Source organism: Schistocerca nitens, chromosome 4 (genome assembly GCF_023898315.1).
Source record: "Schistocerca nitens isolate TAMUIC-IGC-003100 chromosome 4, iqSchNite1.1, whole genome shotgun sequence".
Lineage (NCBI taxonomy): Eukaryota > Metazoa > Arthropoda > Insecta > Orthoptera > Acrididae > Schistocerca > Schistocerca nitens.
This window is the reverse complement of record NC_064617.1, coordinates 435,149,728-435,172,765: the sequence shown is the minus strand read 5'-3', so window position 1 is coordinate 435,172,765 and position 23,038 is coordinate 435,149,728. Positions and strand designations below refer to the sequence as shown.

Here is a 23,038-nt window from a genome sequence, read left to right as displayed (position 1 = left end):
CAGATATCCTCAAAGTAATGAAGCAGCTTAAATCACTTAATAAAGGCAAGGCCTCCAGTCCAGATTGTATACCAGTCAGGTTCCTCTCAGAGTATGGTGATAAAATAGTTCCATATTTAGCAATTATATACAACCACTCGCTCACAGAAATATCTGTACCTAAAGACTGGAAAATTGTTTAAGTCACACCAATACCAAAAAGGGAAGTAGGAGTAATCTGCTGAATTACAGGTCTATATCACTAACGTCAATTTGCAGTAGGGTTTTGGAACATAGACTGTATTTGAACATTATGAAGTAACTCGAAGAAAATGATTTATTGACACATAGTCAGCACGGTCTCAGAAAATATCGTTCTTGTGAACACAACTAGCACTTTATACTCATGAAGTAATAAGTGCTATCATCAGGGGATGTCAAAATGATTCCATATTTTTAGATTTCCAGAAGGCTTTTGACACCATTCCCCACAAGCATCTCCTAACCAAACTGCGTGCCTACGGAATATCACCTCAGTTGCGCAACTGGATTCGAGATTTCCTGTCAGAAAGGTCACAGTTTGTAGTAATAGATGGAAAGTCATCGAGTAGAATAGAAGTAATATCTGGTGTCCCCCAAGGAAGTGTTATAGGCCCTCTATTGTTCCTGATCTATATTAATGACATAGGAGACAATCTGAGTAGCCGTCTTAGATTGTTTGCAGATGATGCTGTCATTTACTGTCTTGTAAAGTCATCAGATGATCAAAATGACTTGGAAAATGACTTACGTAAGATATCTGTATGGTGCGAAAAGCGGCCCCCTTTTACTTCCTGCTTCCCTACTAGTCACTGTTGACACCACTTCCCTATAAACCAACATCCTTCATGGCCATTGTCTACCTGCAATCGGTTACTTCATTTCCCAACATCTTTCAGACTTCCAACCCACTACCTCATTTGTCATACAACTCACTTTATTCTAACACATAGCTACTTCTCCTTTGAAGGAAAGGTACACAAACAAATCTAAGGCACTGCTATGGGCACCAGCATGGCACCCTCATGTGCCACCCTGTTTATGGACCATCTAGAGGAAACCTTCCTAGCCTCTCAAAACTCCAAATCCCTGGTCTGGTTCAGGTTCATTGATGATAACTTCAGGATCTGGATTCACGGCCAAGACACCATATCCTCATTCCTTCACAACATCAACACTTTCCATCCCACCCACTTCACCTGGTCCTCCTCAGCTCAGTGTGACACCTTCCTGGACTTTGATCTCCTCCTCTCTGATGGCTCCATCTACACCCCTGTCCATATTAAACCCACCAAACACCACCAGCACCTGCATTCTGACAGCTGCCATCCCCTCCACATTATAAAAGCTCTCCCTTTCAGCCTGACCACCCAGGAATATCATTGTATTCAGTGACAAGAAGTCTCACCAAGGCCTTCATAAAAAGGTATTATCCACCAGACCTAGTCTGAAAACAGATTTGCCATGCCATTCCCCCCCCCCCCCCCCCCCCCGAGCAAGCTAGAAAAGTGTGTCCCCTTTTTCACCCAATACCACCCTGTACTGCAACAACTGAACCCAATCCTTTGTCAGGGCTTTGGGTATTTATCATCATGCCATCTGTCCCTATGCCATTCCCACTCCCAGTTCCAGTTCCTTGCCACAGTGATCATAGCCCTGTGGAAGACCCTGCCTATCCACCCAGATTCCAGTCCTACCACTGGCTTATCTAATCTATCAAATCCCAGACACCTGAGAAAGCAGCCATGTTGTAGACCTGCTCTGCTGCAACCACAACATAGCTTTTTACATTGGTGACTACCAAGCAGCTGCCCACCAGAATGGATGGCCACTGCCAAACTGTGGTCATGTGGCACAACATGGACCTGAACATAACATGCTTGATTTCAATGGCTGCTTCACAGCCTGGACAATCTGGATCCTCCCCTCCACTACCAGCTTTTCTGAACTGTCTATATGGAAGTTATCATTACAATACATGCTCTGTTCCTAATATTATCCTGGCCTCAGTCAACAGAACCTACTGTCCCTACGTTCTCCACCCAGGTTCGCCACCCTCTGCGCTATCACCTCCTCCCTTTTCATGTCCCTCAGCCTCATTGTGTGCCACCCTCTGCCAATGCACCTGCCCCTCTTTTCCCTTTCTCTGCTTCTCACATTTACTAGTCCCCCCCCCCCCCCCACCACATCCCACTTTCTGATGCTGCACCTATCAGTCTCATCAGGATGCCATCTAGCCCCCTGCACGGCCCAACAGACAGAGATGTTCCCTTCCCCCACACATACCCTGCTATCGCACTCCATTCTCCACCCGACTCCAGATTGCTGTTCACATGACAGTCACATTCTGGCCGGGGCTGCCAGTGGCAGTGCCCGTGTGTGCATGAAGTGTATTTTCTTGTGTGAATGTGTCTTTGCTGAAGGAGGCTTTGACCAAAAGCTGTAATGTGTGACAGTCTTTTCGTTGTGCCTGTTTGCAATTCAATAGGTAACATTTACCATGAGTAGCAATCTATCCTTTTCCTAATATTGTTGGTATTCCAGCTTCGAGTTTTCACTGTTTTGATTTTATCTACTTTTTATAGTTTCTCTCTTGTTCTTTTGATATCCAACTTAAATAGTGTTTTACTTGTTGCATTTATTTCAGATTTAACCATGAGGAGAGTGTGTTTCCTTTTACCTGTTGGCTAGGTCAATATTGTAGTTGTTTCAGTTTCACTGTTCCATATTCCATTGATGTTCTCTCATTGAATTGTAAGTTCTCATTTTCACCTGAACTATTTGACCTTAAAAATCTTTTTCATAGTATCCTTTTCATGTAATTTATTTTATTTTTACATTTAAAGTTGTGCCAGGTTCTAGTTTGGCATATAAAGGATTAACGTGGTGTCTAGCAAAAGGACTAGGAAAATGAGACATTACTTGGATGCACACCTTGGTTGTCCTTAACTTTCACAGTTGTTTCTTTTTTCCTTCACATTTAGTACGAAAGCAAGTCAGGAACACATTTTTTCAACAAATGTTAGCTATAAAGTGTATTTATGGGCAACATTTGTTTTGATTTTGACTTTAGGTCACTTGCAAGTACAACAGACAAAAATTTTAGGGACTTTAAGGTTTTAATGGACTATTTGTCATTTTCTTAATACAGATTCTGAAGGTGGCTAGTGTATAGCCAAAACTAATAAGGATTATGTGGTTTATGTAAACTACTTCGCATTTTAGAATCAGTCACACAATCTCCACCATAGATAGCAATTTATTTTTTTTCTCGAAAATGTGAGGAAAAAGATAAACATTGTTCTGAATGTGTAACTGTGAATATAACCAAGGGGAAAAAAACAGGATACTAGTATTAAAAAATTTATGCTGTACAATTTAAATAACATTTCAGGAAATGGAAACTCACGTGAAATCATTGAAGATGTACCACTGACTGTCACAGGATGAGGTAGTTTTTTTATGGTATGAAGATGGAACATTTATAAGTGCCACAAGATTATTCCTTTCTGGATGTCGAGATTCACTTACGTGACATACAACTGCTGTGAGATCATAATTAACAGTTTGTACAATCTCCTCATATTCATCTTCAAGCTGTGGACAAAGGTAAACACTCCATCAAATTTCAGAACATGATTTACCCAAACGAAAACTTGAGTTTTATAAAAACGAATGGTAACTGTACACCATCAACAATTTATAAAAACTGATTTGATTTGCAAGCATGCCAGCAAAATGTCTTATCCGTAACAGGAGAGTAAACTGAATAATTTAATAAAAACTGATGTGTTCTTATTTTTACAGTTTTATTTCTTGGTTCTATTACAAATATATAAAGAAATATTGTTTTAATAAAAAACAGTTTTTCATTTAGACTTCAAAATACCAAATTGTACGTGAGTTTTCATTGCTATTGCAATGTTATTGCATAATATCACACACTTGTTTCACATGTATATTATGCAATTAAAATAACTTGTGACTTGATAGTTTGGCCTCGGGGAGGGAGAATGATGCCACTGCCCACATCAATGACAATACTGTTTCTTATTCCATACCATCAACAGGTCAGCAGTTATAGTATGCTCTGATGCTAACCGCTACAGACAGATGTAGCATAATAAGGCTTCTTCCATACCACACTCATTTCAGTCCTTATTGAGCTTATACAAGCCTGCATGAAAAGTTATGCAGGATGAAACAATAAAATGTTTACTCTTGACTCAGGTTGAATGCTGATGGAAAAAAGCTATCGCAATTGCTACCACACAGGAGTCTTGGGTTAATCACAGTATAATTCTGTATCGTGAGTTACAATCAAAAACTTTACTGTTATCTCTTGTATTGAAGGAGGGGCAATACAGATGCTGTGAAGATTTTAAAAAAACTGATATATTACAAAAGCAGAACTGGCTATATACATTAGTTACTGCCTACAGTTTGTATTTGTTTGTTGTTGTTGTGGTCTTCAGTCCTGAGACTGGTTTGATGCAGCTCTCCATGCTACTCTATCCTGTGCAAGCTTCTTCATCTCCCAGTACCTACTGCAACCTACATCCTTCTGAATCTGCTTAGTGTATTCATCTCTTGGTCTCCCCCTACGATTTTTACCCTCCACGCTGCCCTCCAATACTAAATTGGTGATCCCTTGATGCCTCAGAACATGTCCTACCAACCGAACCCTTCTTCTGGTCAAGTTGTGCCACAAACTCCTCTTCTCCCCAATCCTATTCAGTACCTCCTCATTAGTTATGTGATCTACCCAACTAATCTTCAGCATTCTTCTGTAGCACCACATTTCGAAAGCTTCTATTCTCTTCTTGTCCAAACTGGTTATCGTCCATGTTTCACTTCCATACATGGCTACACTCCATACAAATACTTTCAGAAACGACTTCCTGACACTTAAATCTATACTCGGTGTTAACAAATTTCTCTTCTTCAGAAACGATTTCCTTGCCATTGCCAGTCTACATTTTATATCCTCTCTACTTTGACCATCATCAGTTATTTTACTCCCTAAATAGCAAACCTCCTTTACTACTTTAAGTGTCTCATTTCCTAATCTAATCCCCTCAGCATCACCCGATTTAATTTGACTACATTCCATTATCCTCGTTTTGCTTTTGTTGATGTTCATCTTATATCCTACTTTCAAGACACTGTCCATTCCGTTCAACTGTTCTTCCAAGTCCTTTGCTGTCTCTGACAGAATTACAATGTCATTGGTGAACCTCAATGTTTTTACTTCTTCTCCATGAATTTTAATACTTACTCCGAATTTTTCTTTTCCTTCCTTTGCGGGGAGAGGCTACAACCCTGTCTCACTCCTTTCCCAACCACTGCTTCCCTTTCATGCCCCTCGACTCTTATAACTGCCATCTGGTTTCTGTACAAATTGTAAATAGCCTTTCGCTCCCTGTATTTTACCCCTGCCACCTTCAGAATTTGAAAGAGAGTATTCCAGTTAACGTTGTCAAAAGCTTTCTCTAAGTCTACAAATGCTAGAAACGTATGTTTGCCTTTTCTTAATCTTTCTTCTAAGATAAGTCGTAAGGTTAGTATTGCCTCACGTGTTCCAACATTTCTACGGAATCCAAACTGATCTTCCCCGAGGTCCGCTTCTACCAGTTTTTCCATTCGTCTGTAAAGAATTCGTGTTATTATTTTGCAGCTGTGACTTATTAAACTGATAGTTCGTTAATTTTCACATCTGTCAACACCTGCTTTCTTTGGGATTGGAATTATTATATTCTTCTTGAAGTCTGTGGGTATTTCGCCTGTCTCATACATCTTACTCACCAGATGGTAGAGTTTTGTCATGACTGCCTCTCCCAAGGCCATCAGTAGTTCTAATGGAATGTTGTCTACTCCCGGGGCTTTGTTTCGACTCAGGTCTTTCAGTGCTCTGTCAAACTCTTCACGCAATATCTAATCTCCCATTTCATCTTCATCTACATCCTCTTCCATTTCCATAATATTGTCCTCAAGTACATCGCCCTTGTATAAACCCTCTATATACTCCTTCCACCTTTCCGCCTTCCCTTCTTTACTTAGAACTGGGTTGCCATCTGAGCTCTTGATATTCATACAAGTGGTTCTCTTCTCTCCAAAGGTCTCTTTAATTTTCCTGTAGGCAGTATCTATCTTACCCCTAGTGAGACAAGCCTCTACATCCTTACATTTGTCCTCTAGCCATCCCTGCTTAGCCACTTTGCACTTCCTGTCGATCTCATTTTTGAGACGTTTGTATTCCTTTTTGCTTGCTTCATTTACTGCATTTTTATATTTTCTCCTTTCATCAATTAAATTCAATATTTCTTCTGTTACCCAAAGATTCCTATTAGCCCTCGTCTTTTTACCTACTTGATCATCTGCTGCCTTCACTACTTCATCCCTCAGAGCTACCCATTCTCCTTCTACTGTATTTCTTTCCCCCATTCCTGTCAATTGTTCCCTTATGCTCTCCCTGAAACTCTCTACAACCTCTGGTTCTTTCAGAGTATCCAGGTCCCATCTCTTTAAATTCCCACCTTTTTGCAGTTTCTTCAGTTTCAATCTGCAGTTCATAACCAATAGATTGTGGTCAGAATCCACATCTGCCCCTGGAAATGTCTTACAATTTAAAACCTGGTTCCTAAATCTCTGTCTTACCATTATATAATCTATCTGATACCTTTTAGTATCTCCAGGATTCTTCCAGGTATACAACCTTTTTTTATGATTCTTGAACCAAGTGTTAGCTATGATTAAGTTATGCTCTGTGCAAAATTCTACAAGGCAGCTTCTTCTTTCATTTCTTCCCCCCCAATCCATATTCACCTACTATGTTTCCTTCTCTCCCTTTTCCTACTGACGAATTCCAGTCACCCATGACTATTAAATTTTCGTCTCCCTTCACTACCTGAATAATTTCTTTTATCTCGTCATACATTTCATCAATTTCTTCATCATCTACAGAGCTAGTTGGCATATAAATTTGTACTACTGTAGTAGGCATGGGCTTTGTGTCTATCTTGGCCACAATAATGCGTCGTTATGCTGTTTGTAGTAGCTAACCCGCACTCCTATTTTTTTATTCATTATTAAACCTACTCCTGCATTACCCCTATTTGATTTTGTATTTATAACCCTGTAATCACCTGACCAAAAGTCTTGTTCCTCCTGCCACCGAACTTCACTAATTCCCACTATATCTAACTTTAACCTATCCATTTCCCTTTTTAAATTTTCTAACCTACCTGCCCGATTAAGGGATCTGACATTCCACGCTCCGATCCGTAGAATGCCAGTTTTCTTTCTCCTGATAACGACGTCCTCTTGAGTAGTCCCCGCCCAGAGATCCGAATGGGGGGACTATTTTACCTCCGGAATATTTTACCCAAGAGGACGCCATCATCATTTAATCATACAGTAAAGCTGCATGTCCTCGGGAAAAATTACGGCTGTAGTTTCCCCTTGCTTTCAGCCGCTCCCAGTACCAGCACAGCAAGGCCGTTTTGGTTAATGTTACAAGGCCAGATCAGTCAATCATCCAGACTGTTGCCCCTGCAACTACTGAAAAGGCCGCCCCTGTTCAGGAACCACACGTTTGTCTGGCCTCTCAACAGATAACCCTCTGTTGTGGTTGCACCTACGGTACGGCCATCTGTATCACTGAGGCACGCAAGCCTCCCCACCAACGGCAAGGTCCATGGTTCATGGGGGAAGGTGATTTCAAAATCCCACGAAGGAAAGAGAGATATTTTGAGAAGGTGCTGCTGTATGCTAACAGATGGCATCACTTGCACAATGAGCTGTTTCAATAACATTGTGGCATCTTTGCTGTGTGCACCAATGAAGAACCGTGAGTAGTAAGTTTTGTCTTTGGAATGCATAAGTCACTGAGAAAGTCATAGATATGTACTGGAAAGGAACAGGGATATTTGCATCAGAAAAAGAGAACTGAACAGGTGAACAAATGCATCTAAATTGAATAACTGCAGTCACTGTTAAGTGTTGCTCAACTGCCCAAGAAAATGTTACTAATCATAATTTTTACCATCTGTTGTCAGGGGTTATATGACAGAATTAGCTCTCAGAGTTTATGTTTCAGAAGACAAAATTGGTAATAAGGCTAATTGTATATTTAAAATCAGTGCATATAATCAATAAATACAATATTCAAAGACATTCATAAATTTAGTATTTCATGTATCTTCAGCAACTATAGTTGTATTTATTGAAATAACCAGCAACTAATTGCACAAAAGAAATTTTACTGCCTTAACTAGTTTCAGGCACTTAGTACCCTTCTTCAGAAGGTTATAACTACTGCATTATTAGCGAGTGTCAAAAACAAATGCATGCAGCATGCTGCTGTGGTCACGTGATTTATAGTGCATGTTGTTCATAGTGCCTGTACAAAAACGGCATAACATAGCCAAGAAACAGATGCAGACATATGCCAGAACTGCAAATTTTAATTTTTAAAACAATTAATAAAAGCTGTACAATAAAAATGCTCAGAAAAATGTAAACATCTTACTCGGAGACTTCAATAGCTGAGCTTGTGAAACAAAGAAAATATGTATGTATAACTGGAAAATAGAGACCAAATAACTTTACAAACAAGAATAGCTAACGAGTTACAGAATTCTGAAGAGAATGTATGTTTATATCAACATATAGTAGTTACTGAGGAAGCCAAATACACTTAAAACAGAGAAATATCCAGATCAGAGGAATTAAATTAAAAATGACATATAAGAACCAACACACTATGAAATTAAAAGATGATATAGGAGAATTGGTACCAAGTTTATGAAAACCTCTTGAACTAGCGAAGAAAACATGCACGGTGGACTCCAGAAAGTGACAATTCTATGAAGAAAGACACCAAGCATGATTAAAGTTCAAGTACACTAACAGAAGAAAATGCCATCAACCTCAAAAACAGAGAAAATGCCATCAACCTCAAAAACAGAAAGAAAAAAAATATCACATGAAACATTAGGAGAATTGAGAGAATATTTCATGACATAAAAACCTCTGTAGAGGATAAAAAAACAGATTCCAGGAAATACTACAAAATCTTTGGAAACAACCAGAACAATATGAACCTCCTATGCTAATAATGAAAGGTTACGATGGAAGAATCACACACAGTAACACAGAAAATGCTGAAATCATAGCTAAAGCACTTTTGAAATGCAAAGAACCAAAAGAACTCTTACAAATCAATGTAAATACCTTGACAAAAACCAAACCCATAAAATAAAACCCCACCAACTATCCAAAAAGTAGAAAAAGCAATCAAAGGATAAAAAATTATAAGGCATGTGGAGAAGATCAGGTTTTTGTTGAAATGTGGAAAAACTCAAATGGCACAGTCAAGACCTTCTTACACATGATTATAACAAAAATTTGAATAAATGAACAATTCCTCAAACATCAGGGTCATCATCTACTCACTACACAAGATTGGGAATAAGAGTGATATACACAACTACAGAGGAAATTGCCTCCTAGACTGCACGTACAACATTATATCCAAGATCTTACGTGGAAGAATCAAGGAACAGCTAGAACAGGAATTAGAAGAATACCAGGGAGGTTTCAGACAACACAGAAGCTCTGCAGACCAGATAATTAGTTTAAAATTAATTATGGCATATTACAGAGAACATAACAAATCTTTGGCCAAATAGATTTGTTGACATATGATTCTCCACATATCTACAGTAATAAAATTCCAAGGAATCTAGGACTTCATCTGAAACTGATTAAACTAATAGAACTTACTCTAACCAATACCAAATCAAAAGTCAAGTTTAGAGGAGAAATTTCTGAACAGTTTTTCAAAAAACATGATTAAGACAGGGTGACTGCCAATTGCCATTACTATTCAGCTGCGCACTAGAATATATAATGAGACACTGGGTAAGAGAATAACACTAGAAGTGGAAGCTCCAAAAGTTATACAAGTTTAGAACGTGAGGGTTTTGCTGATGCTTTTACTCTCCTAGCAAACATTGTTCAAGTAACCAGACAAGTTAATTCACTACAAAAAAAAAAAAAATAGCTGGGAATATTGTTTGGAAAAATAAAGATTATGCTAATTAATCCAACATCTGCAAACAAGATGGGAAATCAAAACTGTCAATAAATTTAAATATAGAGCTGAAATCATACCACACAACTTAAATGAGAAGTCAGTATGACCAAATAGAACAGAAAAACTGAACAAAGCAAATTACATTACTTAAACACATACAACAAAAGAAGCCTACTGACAGCTTTAAAATTAAAACATTATAAAACAGTTTCACAACCACAAACACCACATGCACATTCAAGACAGAAAGCTACCTACAACATGCATAAGTAAACAATATCAAGTAAATGGGCACTGGAAAATAGCTTCAAATGAAACAGTATATAAGAAAATAGAACTGATAATGAGCATGATCTGGAGAAACAACATTTAATTCTTTGAATATCTGACCACAATACCATAAAATAGAATTAGTAAGGCAAAATTGAAAGATGGTGGAATAGTAGAAGTTACACAGTGGCGCACATAAAACCTGCCCCTGCGCTGAAAGGAGTATGAATGAAGAAAATCAGCGTACATCATCACTTTCTTACATTTTTATTGTACAGTTTCATTATTAACTATGCAATTAACAGTTTAAATAACAGATTTACTTTTATTAGTTTAATAAGCCTATTTTAGAAAGTCTGTGTTCAAAATGTTCTTCGCCAACATCCAAGCAAAGTTGTGCATGTCGAAGCATGTTAAAGAATGTTCGAAATTTCTTCACATATGTTGTTTTTTAATGTGTCAAGCGTTCTGGGATTGTTGCAGTAGACTCTAGCCTTTAGAAATCCCCAGATGTAAAAGTTACATGGTCACAAGTCGGGAGAGCGGGGTGGCCACAAGCCCTTACTAATGGTCCTCTCTTCTGTAAAATCAGTATGTATATGAGATAAGGACAAATCCGATGTATGAGAAGTTGCCCCATCTTGCTGCAAATAGGCACAACATTTTTTGTTTGGAGTTACCAGAGCCGAAAATTCATTGTACGTAGACTTGCAAGTAAAAATGTGTGTTGACAGTTTCATTGAAGAACAATGGCCCGATAATTCTGTTATGAGATACAGCACACCATACATCAATTTCTAAATCATGTAACAGCTTTTGCAGTATGCCATGGGAATTCTCTGTAGCCCAGTGTCTTGTGTTTTGTGAATTAACATAACCCGACAGATGAAACCAAGCTTCATCCATCGGAAAAAGGAGGAACGGATCAAGATCTCCCTCAGCAATGCAATTACAGTAATGTGTATTGTTCGCGCCAACAAAGTTGACACTCGGCACGGTAGCTGATGGGACCCACTGTAAATGGGAAATGCCTTCACGATCGCTCCCATCAGTCACCGCGCCGAGTGTCAACTTCGTTGGAGCATGTAATACGCTTACCCTTGTCTGCTTCTTTTCTTTGCTGAACAACACTCACACGGTAAGGTTTCATTTTTAAGCCATGAAGGATGCATTGACATGACCTGCGAGATATTCCACATTGCCGTGATAATAGTCATGTTGACTTGTAGGGATTTCTTTCAATGTGTGCCATCACGTTTGCCACAACTTTAGGTGTACATACAGTCGGAGCCTTATTTCTCTTTGAATTAACAACACTGCCTGTCGAACGCCACTTTCTCACTAGATCCTGAATCACTGATTTTGCAGGAATATTACTTTCAGGAAACTTTTCATGAAAAGTGTCATGAACAACCTTAATGGATTCACACTGCACATATTCTTCAACTATGAACACATGTTCTTCAATGGCATACAGCATGACAATGTAGTACACGATTTATAATGACTACTTTCCATATGAACTACTCACACACTACTGTTGTTGGAAGGTGGCGAAGAAACTGAAAAGTTAGTAATGCTACTCACACGCTTTCGCATTCCGGTTCGGGCCATTTTTATGTGCGCCACTCCGTATATAAAATGAATTACAGAAATTAAGAAGGGTATAAGTGGACTACAAATGCCAGTAAATGACAAAAATAAACACAAATAAAAAATAAATAAATACTACAAGATACTCAAACCAGACTAAAAATGAAGATCAATAAAAGGGTTGTAAGGGTAGATGATGTCAAACAGGGAGAAAAAACCCTGAAACAATGACAAACTATCAGGCAGGTCAAAGATCAAAAGTTGTCTTACATAATAATTAATTATAACCTTTTTATAACTATTGCATTATTGAATTATTATTGAACAGAACTGAATTACTGAATAATAATATCTATTTGCATAAAGATTTGTATAATTCAATAGAGGGGACCAATGATGGACACACACTGAAGAGCCAAAGAAACTGGTACACCAGCTTAATATCATGTAGGACCCCGCAAGCAAGCAGAAGTACCACAACATGACATGCCATGGACTTGACTGACATCTGGAGTAGTGCTGGAGGGAACTGACACCACAAACCCTGTAGGGCTGTCTATAAATACGTAAGAGAGCAAGGGGGGGTTGGAGATCTCTTCTGAACAGCATATTGCAATGCATCCCAAAGACGCTCAATAATCGTGTCTGGGGAGTTTGGTGGCCATCATAAGTGTTTAAACTCAGAAGGGTGTTCCTGGAGCTACTCTGTAGCAATTCTGGGTGTGTGAGGTGTCACAATGTCCTGTTGGAATCGCCAAGTCCGTCGGAATGCACAATGGAGATGAATGGATGCAGGTGATCCAACTGGGTGCTTACGTACATGTCACCTGTCAGAGTCATATCCAGACATATCAGGGATCCCATATCACTCCAACTGCACATGCCCCACACCATTACAGAGCCTCCACCAGCTTGAGCAGTCCCCTGATGACATGCAGGGTCAGATGGATTCATGAGGTTGTCTCCATAGCCATACATGTTCACCCACTCAATACAATTTGAAATGAGACTTGTCCAACCAGGCAACATGTTTCCAGTCATCAACAGTCCAATGTCGGTGTTGATGCGCCCAGGTGGGGAGTAAAGCTTTGTGTCATCTAGTCATCAAGGATACACAAGTGGGCCTTTGGCTCCAAAAGCCCATATCGCTGACATTTAGTTGAGAGGTCCACACGCTGACACTTGTTGATGGCCCAGCATTGAAATGTGCAGCAATCTGCACAAGGGCTGCACTTCTGTCATGTTGAACAATTCTCTTCAGTCATGATTGGTCCCATTCTTGCAGGATCTTTTTCCGGTCGCAGCGATGCCAGAGATTTGATATTTTACTGGATCCCTGACATTTACAGTTCACTCGTGAAATGCTTGTATGGGAAAATCTCCACTTGTATGGGAAAATCTCCACTTTATTGCTTCCTCGGAGATGCTTTGGCCCACTGCTCGTGTGCCAACTATAACACCATGTTCAAACTCACTTAAACCTTGATAACTTGCCAATGTAGCAGCAGTAACCAATCTAACAACTGTGCCAGACACTTGTTGTCTTACATACACATTGCTTACCGTTGCGCCATATTCTGCCTGTTTATGTATCTCTGTATTTGAATATGCATGCGTATACCAGTTTCTTTGGTACTTCAGTGTACGATAAAATAATAAAAATGTTAGACACTCTTAAGATTCAATTTTTATGATTTTGCAGCACTTTCATAATGATTTCATCTTCCTAGTGTACACAAAAAAGACACTAAAATTTTTATTTATAATTTGAAACTGTGGACCAATTTGGTATTTGAATCCAAAAAGTCTAACATTGTGCACAGTGTGCTACCAATGCACCCCTCATAGATTGCCTCAATGCTTCAATTTCTATCTCGGTTTCCTCCTTATATTCCCAGGTAAACTGAGCCTCACTATTTTGCACTGGATTAGCATCTCTGGTACAGAGTGCCTTACCATGTCTCAAGCTTATTTTCAAAATTATATTTTTGTCATGCATAGAATTTACACTACAATTAAGTTTTGCAGCTTTATAACAGAGGTGGTAATCTAGCATTAAAGCAGGAGAATGACAGACTGAGGTTTTGATTGTGAGGCTCACATTTATAGCATAACTGGCAGTACTATAGACACAATAGACAGGAACTTTTGGGTTTGAATCCTGGTCCAGCACATAGTTTAATTTTGTCTCAAATATAATAATCTGAGAGTGTATACTGCACACACAGCAAAATGTGTAATCACAAAAGGCAATCCTCCTTTATTAAAAAGAAAATGTGTCACCTCTTACATAGTGGTAGGATTGGAACTAAAAGATAAGATGACTGTAATTCAAATACATATTTCGATACCTGGGGAATATTCCAGTCCGCATGCTGAAAAATAAGACAGCATTAGAATCATTCACAGATACATGAGCCAAATTACTTTTATGTGGGGCTGTTGTAGGTTCAAGTAGAAATTCTGTTCTATTTTAAAAAGAAAATACATATTTACTGAAACAGTAAAAGACAATGTGCTCTTGCATGTCTTTGCAAAGGTTGTGGTTATCAAGCTCTCTATAACCACATTTCAAATTGACATATTACAAGTGGCACGCCTTTGCCCAAGAAACTGACATTTTCCATCAAATCTACAAAACCAAGGCTTGGCCAAGAAAGAGTTATCTGTTATACACTAAACAGTTTGTAGTACTTGAAACAAAATAACTGTTGGTTAATCATGCAAAATATTTGGGCCAAGAGGAGCAATATGAATCACTTGCTCATAAAAGGATGAGAAACTAGTCACAAGAAAAGAATCTTATTCTATTAATACTCTCAGCTAAGAACCCTGATCAGCTCTTCTCAGGTTGTTGGTAGAATTCACATTCTCCCAATAGAAAGAAAACACAACAACAACAAAAATATAAGGGAGCATCACCTATTAAGCTTTTACAAATGACCACTAGGCGCTACTGAGTTATGAGATTATTATTGTTCCATTGTTCCAATATTTGACATCTGCTACCATTAAGACAGCAGCAGTTCAGAAATATATCAAGTAGTCTGTCTACAGTGACAACTTAGAGCAGTGTTGTGAAAAAAGGAAATTTCAATTAAAAGTCACCATTAGTTAATTTTCTAAGATTTTCATAAAGTTCTAACTCAACAACATTGCCTTGAATCTTCTTGTAAGACTTTTGATAATCAAGAACCTTCAGAAAAGATAGCTTAGTTTGGTTTGCAAAATTTTATGAAGTTCCACCAAAATTAACCGTCGACTCAAAAATTATCAATGCCATGCACTATACAATTAAATGGGGTAGGCAAGTGATTTACTATGAGATCCTTAGGCACACTGTAAACGGCAGTGCATTTGGTTTTGCATGAAAACTTAGAAATCAAAATGATCAGTTCCTTATGGATTGCATACTATTTGGCCAAAGCTCAAACCATGAATGAGCCAGTTGATATAAGGAAATGCTCAAAAATTTGACTGCACAATCCAGATACAGCATTTTAAATGGAGACAAAAGTGTGATACATCCTTATAAACCAGAAACTAACATCTGACAAACTATCTGGGTATTCCAAGTAGAAATGAAATCGACAAAAGTGATTTGTTTGCAAACCACTTTCAAGAAAAATCATCACTTGTTTCTTTGACTACATTGGACGTGTTGAAAACTTTGCTTTAGTGAATTGAAGAAAAGTTAATGATGGACAGAATACAACATTTTTTTATGACAAGTCACCAATGAAATCAGAAAAAGCAACCAAAACTGTAACTAATGTTTCATCTACCATGTATCATGTCAAACAGTTTATTATTTAACAGTGAAAAAACACCAAATTAATGGCTTCTTGTTCATTCACCACAAGTATCAGTCAATGCCTTCTTTTTGTATATTATGTCAGATAAAAAATGTGTTCACAGGGATTTTCATCATTGACACCAGAGTGGAAAAATGTTTCCAGAAGTGTTTTGAATGTGTGCAAAAAGTGTATAAATTTAAAATGCAAACATTTTGAGAAACAATAAAAAGGTTTGTAATACATTTTTTTATTTTGTTGTTTTTGTTAAAATTTAGAGATGGCAGCCCTCACATTGCATGCAAATTCCCCGACTCTGCTCCACCCTGCAGGTAGGTGCACACTCAGAGACTTATCTGTCAGATAAACTCCTCCAAACAGCTCGACAGAATGTGTCACAGCCGTTAGTAGTTTATTTCGAGATTCAACCTTTATCCGTATGTTACGAAGAACTGAGTCTTCTCTTCCTCCAACTTAACTTTCATGTAATTCTACTGTCCAAAACATGGCTAAAACCACACATATTATCTGCATCTGTTCATCTCTCATGATATACTTTTCTTAGATAAAACAAATATGACAGAAGTGTCAGGGCATATTTATGAGCCGATCTCAAACCCAAAGTTTTAAGCACGTCAAACCCTACTGAAGACAGACAGGCTGAATTCATGTTCACTGAGATAAGTGTACACAGACAAAAATGCTTAACTAATGACATCTGCAAGACACCAAAAACCAGCTCCATGACCTCCTTTCAGTTGCAATTATATTCACTACAATGTCAATAAAATTATGTCATCATAATGGTAGACCTGAATATAGTCTTGTTGAGATACTACAGCCACAATAAACCTAAAAAGATTGTTTACTTGCAACAACATGAACAGTCTTCCATTAGAACTTACACACCAAACTGCTCACATTCGTACTTATACAGATGTGATCTCAATGAAAAAGATCAACAAGGTTATAGATACAGGTCAAACTTTGGCTCCAGGCCTCTAAACATATTATGTGATATTCATGGCCTATGCTCTGCAGCCACCAAAGCTGAAATCGCAATATATAACATGCTGAAACATTAAAATTATGAATTATTATGTTCTAACAGACTGCTCGGAAACCTCCTGGCACCAAATAGTCAGATAGCAAACAATTGATGGTGAAATTCATGAGGTTGTAAATAACCTCACTGCCCTTTCTGACATATATGCCCCTACATGCACAATCTGATTAAGAAAACCCCCTCCTGTATGGCTGACAAGTGAATTACATCAAATGATGAACAACAGGGATGGTGCTTATAGATGATTCAAGGCAAATCTGAAACCCAAATGTTACAAAGAATACAGAAAGCCCTGAAACTCAGGTTTCTTTGTATGCAAGAACACAACACTCTTAACCCTGTGGAAGAGTCTCTGTAGCTTGGGTGTTGGAAAGGCAAAATCAGAAACTGTGTGTCAGGTCTCAGCCAATGGCTGAATAAAATTTCTCTGCACCAATTTACTCCCCTGTGGCAAGGAGCTGTAGCCCACAAGAATCTGTTAAATTCATAACCAACCATAACACTTTCCACCTAAAATACATAGCAATAAATACAATAAGAAAAGTAATAGTAAGAATTTCTTCTGAAGCAACAGGCAATGACGGTATTAGCATAACATTGATAAAAAATGTAGCCGATAGCTTAATGCTTGCCTTAACAGACACAGTAAATTCTTCTCTCATGAATGGAATACATCCCACTTCACTTCATGGAAAAGAAGCATAGTCCGACCTATTCCTAGGATCGAAAATCTGCAATTGCCTTGTGGTTACTGACCAATTAGCACATTACCTGTTATTTCCAAAGCCCTGGACTACATTGATCTTGATTAAATTACTGAACTCTTGTGTGAATTCATCTTGTTTGATAAACATCATTTCAGCTTTCGTAAACCTATAGCACAAACACTGCACTAATCAAGGTAACTGGTTACCTAAAATATACCATACAAAACTGTAAGGTCACAATGTTGTTTCTATTAGACTTCAGCAAAGTTTTTGATACTGTCTACTTTGACATACTGTTCAGAAAAATTTACAAGCAAAAGTTAATAATATTATGAAAAGGATAGTTGCTACCCACCATACAATGGAGATACTGAGTTGCGGATAGGCACAACAAAAAGACTGTCACAAAATAAGCTTTTGGCCAACAAGGCCTTTGTCAAAAATATGACACACACACACACACACACACACACACACACACACACACACACAGACATGAGCACAATCTCTGGCAGCTGAAGCCAGACTATGAGTATGAGCAGGAGCAGGAGCAGGAGCAGCAGCAGCAGTGCATGATGGGAGAGCCAACTGGGTGTGGGGAAGGAGGAGGCTGGGGCGGGGAGGGGGAGGGATAGCAAGGTACGGTTGGTGGACGGTGATCATGCACAAATGAGGTGGGGAGCGTGTAGGGCAGCTAAGTTCAGTCGGGAGGTTAGACAGAGAGCAGAGGAGAGGAGAGAGGACGGGGTAGCGGAGAAGAAAAGTAGTAAAATGACTGGGTGTGTTGGTGAAATAGAGGACTGAGTAGTGATCGAATGGAAACAGGGAAGGGGCTAGATGGGTGAGGACAATGACTAACACACGCTGAGGCCAGGAGGGTTACGGGAACATAGGATATATTGCAGAGAGTTCACCAAGGTTCCCACCTGGTGGGAAGACTGTGGCAATGTGTGTGCGAGCTGCGTTTGTGTGTGTGCGTGTGAGAGAGAGAGAGAGAGAGAGAGAGAGAGAGAGAGAGAGAGATCTGTTTCTGACAAAGGCCTTGTTGGCCAAAAGCTGCTATCTGCAACTCAGTATCTCTGCTATATGGTGAGCAGCAACTGTCCTCTTCACAATATTGTTGAGTTCCATCCTGGATTTTTCATTGTTTAACAGCAAAATTTCTCGGATAGTGTGCTGGAGTCATTTCAAAATCAAACAATGGAAAATCCAGAATGGAATAATAATATTACAAAATTATCCTTTTCATAATATCATCGAAGCATTTTCAAAGCTATGTGAAAAACAGACAGCAAAGTGTTGTCTGTGGGAATGAAAAATCATTTTGGAAACATATTCCTTCAGGACTACCACAAGGGTCACTGCATGGTCCTCTTTTGTTTTTCTTGTAGGACAATGACATTTCATTGGTTTTGCCTGCCTGTAAATAACCAACGACCGACAGCTCTACCTAAGTTCCAGACCTGAAAATATAAATAATGTGATTTCCCAGGTGAATGATGATCTGTCTTCAGTGGTAACATGGGCGAAAAACCTGGGATTTAGACTAAATACAAAAAAATCTCAAGTAATCTTGGTATTCCATCAGAAATTAATAAATTCAGGAGTCTGCAAACAGTTGCCTCCCGTTCAACTTGATGGCATCCTCATACCATACCAGAAAGCAGTGAAGAATTTGTGCCTAACTTCGGATGAGCATTTTAAATTGGGGACAGATTTCTGTCACAATGTGCTGGAAGATCTCCGCTTATCTCTATGCCCTTAAAAAGTTCTGGAACATATTTGCATAGGATGTGAAATGAAAACTCAAGCAACTGCTCATTCTACTGAACCTCCACTGTTGTATGTAATTCAAAATGGTAGAAACAGTGAAAACACAGGATGGTTTCAGGTAATTATGAATGCATATGCACATTACATCAGCAAATTTTGTATATATGACCATGTCCATGCTTCACACACCCAGTTATAATAGCTGCGGCCGGACAAGTTATAGGATTGCCAAACACTGTGTCTACTTTATCAGCTCATTAGTGCACAAGCACCCCAGTAACTTGCTTCAGAGATTAAACATTTTTCATACAGTCATATCAGAAGTACAAGGTTTCACTTATCCAGTATCCTAGCTGTGTCTATTCACAAAATAAAAACATTTGGCAACTCCTTCACTGTTACTGCTACCTGTTTCTGGAGCAAGTTGTTCTATACTCTTTGCACAATGTGATGTTTAGTTACTTTTAAGAAAAAATTGAAGATCTTCCTCTTGTCATTCCCACACCACTTCCCCAAAATTAAAGTATATGGCAAACTTTTCCTCTGACAACCAGTGAAGTCAATGCTCCTATCATCTCCCAGTTATGCTTATTTCTATTTTCGATTCTGTAAGAGTCACACCACCTCTTTTTCCCTTATATTTTAACTGCATGTTATCACATTCACCTTTCCCCCTCTCTTCAATCATAATTAAAAACCTATCTTACTGTAGGCAATAATTATTGTTGTATTTAGCATGCACAAATATAAACGGTGTGTATGTCCTCCTGTAACCTCTATTTTTCTAAATTTAGTACAGCATACTTACTGTAATGCATGCAATGTAAAATACTCAGAACACCTGGTTATGTCTAAAAAAAGGGGGGGCTGATGGTCCTCATCTTGCAAGAGTAAATAAATCAGTAAGTAAAATATTATCAGGCAATTTTAATTCAATGGACAGCATTTGTGTAATATGGTGATGATTAGTGTTTTAGGGCGCACAACAGCGAGGTTATCAGCGCCCGTTCCCAAAAGTTCAATTCAGAGCCGAATTGTGAGAGAAGTGTTATTGTTCAAATTGCAAGATTGGACACAGCACAGCAAGACAGGGTGATAAAACTAAAAATAAAATAGCAGTACAAACGGGTAAAAAAGGAATTAACGGTGGCTGAGTGACCACTTACAAATAATGGGTGACCAAACCACCGGACAGCACATTAAGACTGCAATCCCAATATTTTGGGAAGAAGGCCAGACATCACACAAAAACGTAAAACCCTAGCGACACTCGCCTCATTATTAGTTAAAAGAGAGGGTAGGTCTGGTGGAAAACTGAAATCTTCCCTCAAACCCGCATATAAAACACACTCAGTTAAAATATGTCGTATCGACAGCTGTGTCCCACATGTCTGACACGTTGGTGGCTCCTCACGACGTAACAGAAAACCATGTGTCAAAGGACAATGTCCTATTCGAAGCCGTGTAAGGGCTACTTCCTCAGCGCGTCGGTGGCGGAAGGAGGTGAGCCACGGTCGGACAGAATCCTTCACCGCTCGCAACTTATTATCCCTCACGTCCAGCCACTGAGCCTCCCACCAACGCATGACCTTCCGAGTCACGAAAGACGTAATGGCCTGCAGGGGGACGGAACAGCGAGCAGAAGGTGGGATGGAGCAAGCCTCCTTGGCAGCCGCATCTGCAAGTTCATTGCCAGGAATCCCTATGTGCCCTGGAACCCAGCAGAAAATTACATCCTTACCCTGCTGTTGCAAGAGCAGGAGTGCGTCCTGCACCTCTTGCACCATCCGATCTGCTGGGTACATCTGTTCAAGAGCGTGTAGAGCACTTTGGGAATCGGAGCAGATGATGAATTTCGTGCCACGATGTCGGCGCATATGCTCTAATGCTTGCAGAATGGCAAACAGTTCTGCATAGTAAACTGAGAACTGCTCCGGGAGCCCTATACGATGGACAGTATCGGGAAACACAGCAGAGCAGCCCATAAAATCACCCTGTTTAGACCCATCCGTGTAAACAGTAATAAAATCGGAATGGCGTTCTAAAATCTCAGTAAGTTTAATTTTAAAAAGGTGGTCTGGGGTACAATACTTCCTGTAAGCAGCCAGATCAAGAAGTAATCTTGGCCTTTGTAGTCGCCAGGGAGATCCCCTACTCCAACCCTGGTGGAGTACCTTAATGCCCTCCAGGTGTACTAACTCGAGACTCTCCTTCGCACGGATGCCAAACGGCTTTGTTGCCTTCGGACGGTGGCGGAAGAGACGTTCCAGTGCCGGCTGGGAAAAGGTGTTGGACGCCAATGAAAGAGGAGTGGACTTTGCCCTGTACGCGTGCCGTACCACGAGGAGAAGACGCCGAATGGACAGCGGAGGCTCTCCCGCCTCGACACACAGACTAGCAACCGGACTCGTGTGATAAGCCCCCGTTGAAAGCCTAATACCCTCATGGTGAATCACGTCCAACATTTTGAGGTAGGAAGGTCTGGCAGAGCCATAAGCTTGACATCCGTATTCCAGTCGAGGTCGCACAAAGGCCTTATAAAGTTGGAGCAGACGTGCCCTGTCAGCGCCCCAGGATCTATGACTGACGCATTTAAGGACGTTTAATGCCTTTAAACAGCGGACCTTTAGATCCTTTAAGTGTGGCAACCATGTGAGCTTCGCATCAAAAATAAGCCCGAGATATTTCACTTGTCCCATAAAGGGGAGAACAGTGTCGCCTAGTTTTAAAACAGGGAGATTAAAAAGAGAACGGGAACGGTTAAAATCTACACAAACGGTCTTCTCCAAAGAGAATTTAAAGCCTGTGGTCTTAGACCATTCCTCCAATCGCACGAGTGTCAGCTGTAATTGGCGTGTAGCAGCTGTGAGGGAGGAAGACGCACAGAAAATGGAGAAATCGTCCACAAACAAGGAGCACTGCACGGGCCGTCGTACTGTGGACGCAATACTATTGATGGCAATTGCGAAAGCTGTCACACTGAGGACACTTCCTTGAGGGACACCGTTCTCCTGCTTAAAACGGTCAGACAGGACATTCCCAACCCTATACTGAAAATATCTGTCCGACAGAAAGGATCGGATGAGTGTGGGTAGACGCCCACGGAAACCCCACTCATAAAGCTGCCGCAAAATGGTATGCCTCCAGGTAGTATCGTATGCCTTCTCCAGGTCGAAGAAAACCCCGATAAGGTGTTGCTTACGTAGGAAAGCATCTTGTATCGCTGTTTCGAGTAGGATCAGGTTATCGAGGGTGGAATGATACCTCCTGAACCCACACTGGCAGCGGGTAAGTAAGGATCTGGATTCGAGAACCCACACCAGGCGCCGATTGACCATACGCTCAAATGTCTTTCCTACGCAGCTCGTGAGACTAATGCTACGATAGCTACTGGGTTCGGTCCGATCCTTCCCTGGTTTTAAAAGGGGAATTAAAATCGATTCTTTCCACGAACTAGGAAAGTCGCCTGTCTTCCAAATTTCATTAAAAAGTTGGAGGAGGACTTCCTTCGACCGCAGATCCAACTGCTGCAGCATGCTATACGATATCAGGTCTGGACCAGGTGCGGTATCCCGAGATACGGACAGAGCAGAGTCCAACTCCCACAAAGAGAAAGGCTGGTTGTATTCCTCAGCGTTCTTTGAACGGAAATCAAAACCAGCCCTCTCCTGTGTACCCCGAAAGCGCAGAAATTCCGGGTCCTGGCTAGAATCGGCCG

At 39.9% G+C, this 23,038-nt stretch overlaps 1 protein-coding gene across 1 annotated transcript in view; it reads right to left on the bottom strand.

Moving 5' to 3' along the window:
• Positions 1-23,038, bottom strand: part of LOC126253286 (PAN2-PAN3 deadenylation complex catalytic subunit PAN2) — a 318,390-nt gene that overhangs the window by 62,067 nt on the left and 233,285 nt on the right. The window contains exon 16 of the mRNA XM_049954511.1: positions 3,428-3,615. Within this exon, the coding sequence (XP_049810468.1) occupies positions 3,428-3,615 (188 nt within the window). The remainder of the gene's footprint in view (positions 1-3,427; positions 3,616-23,038) is intronic.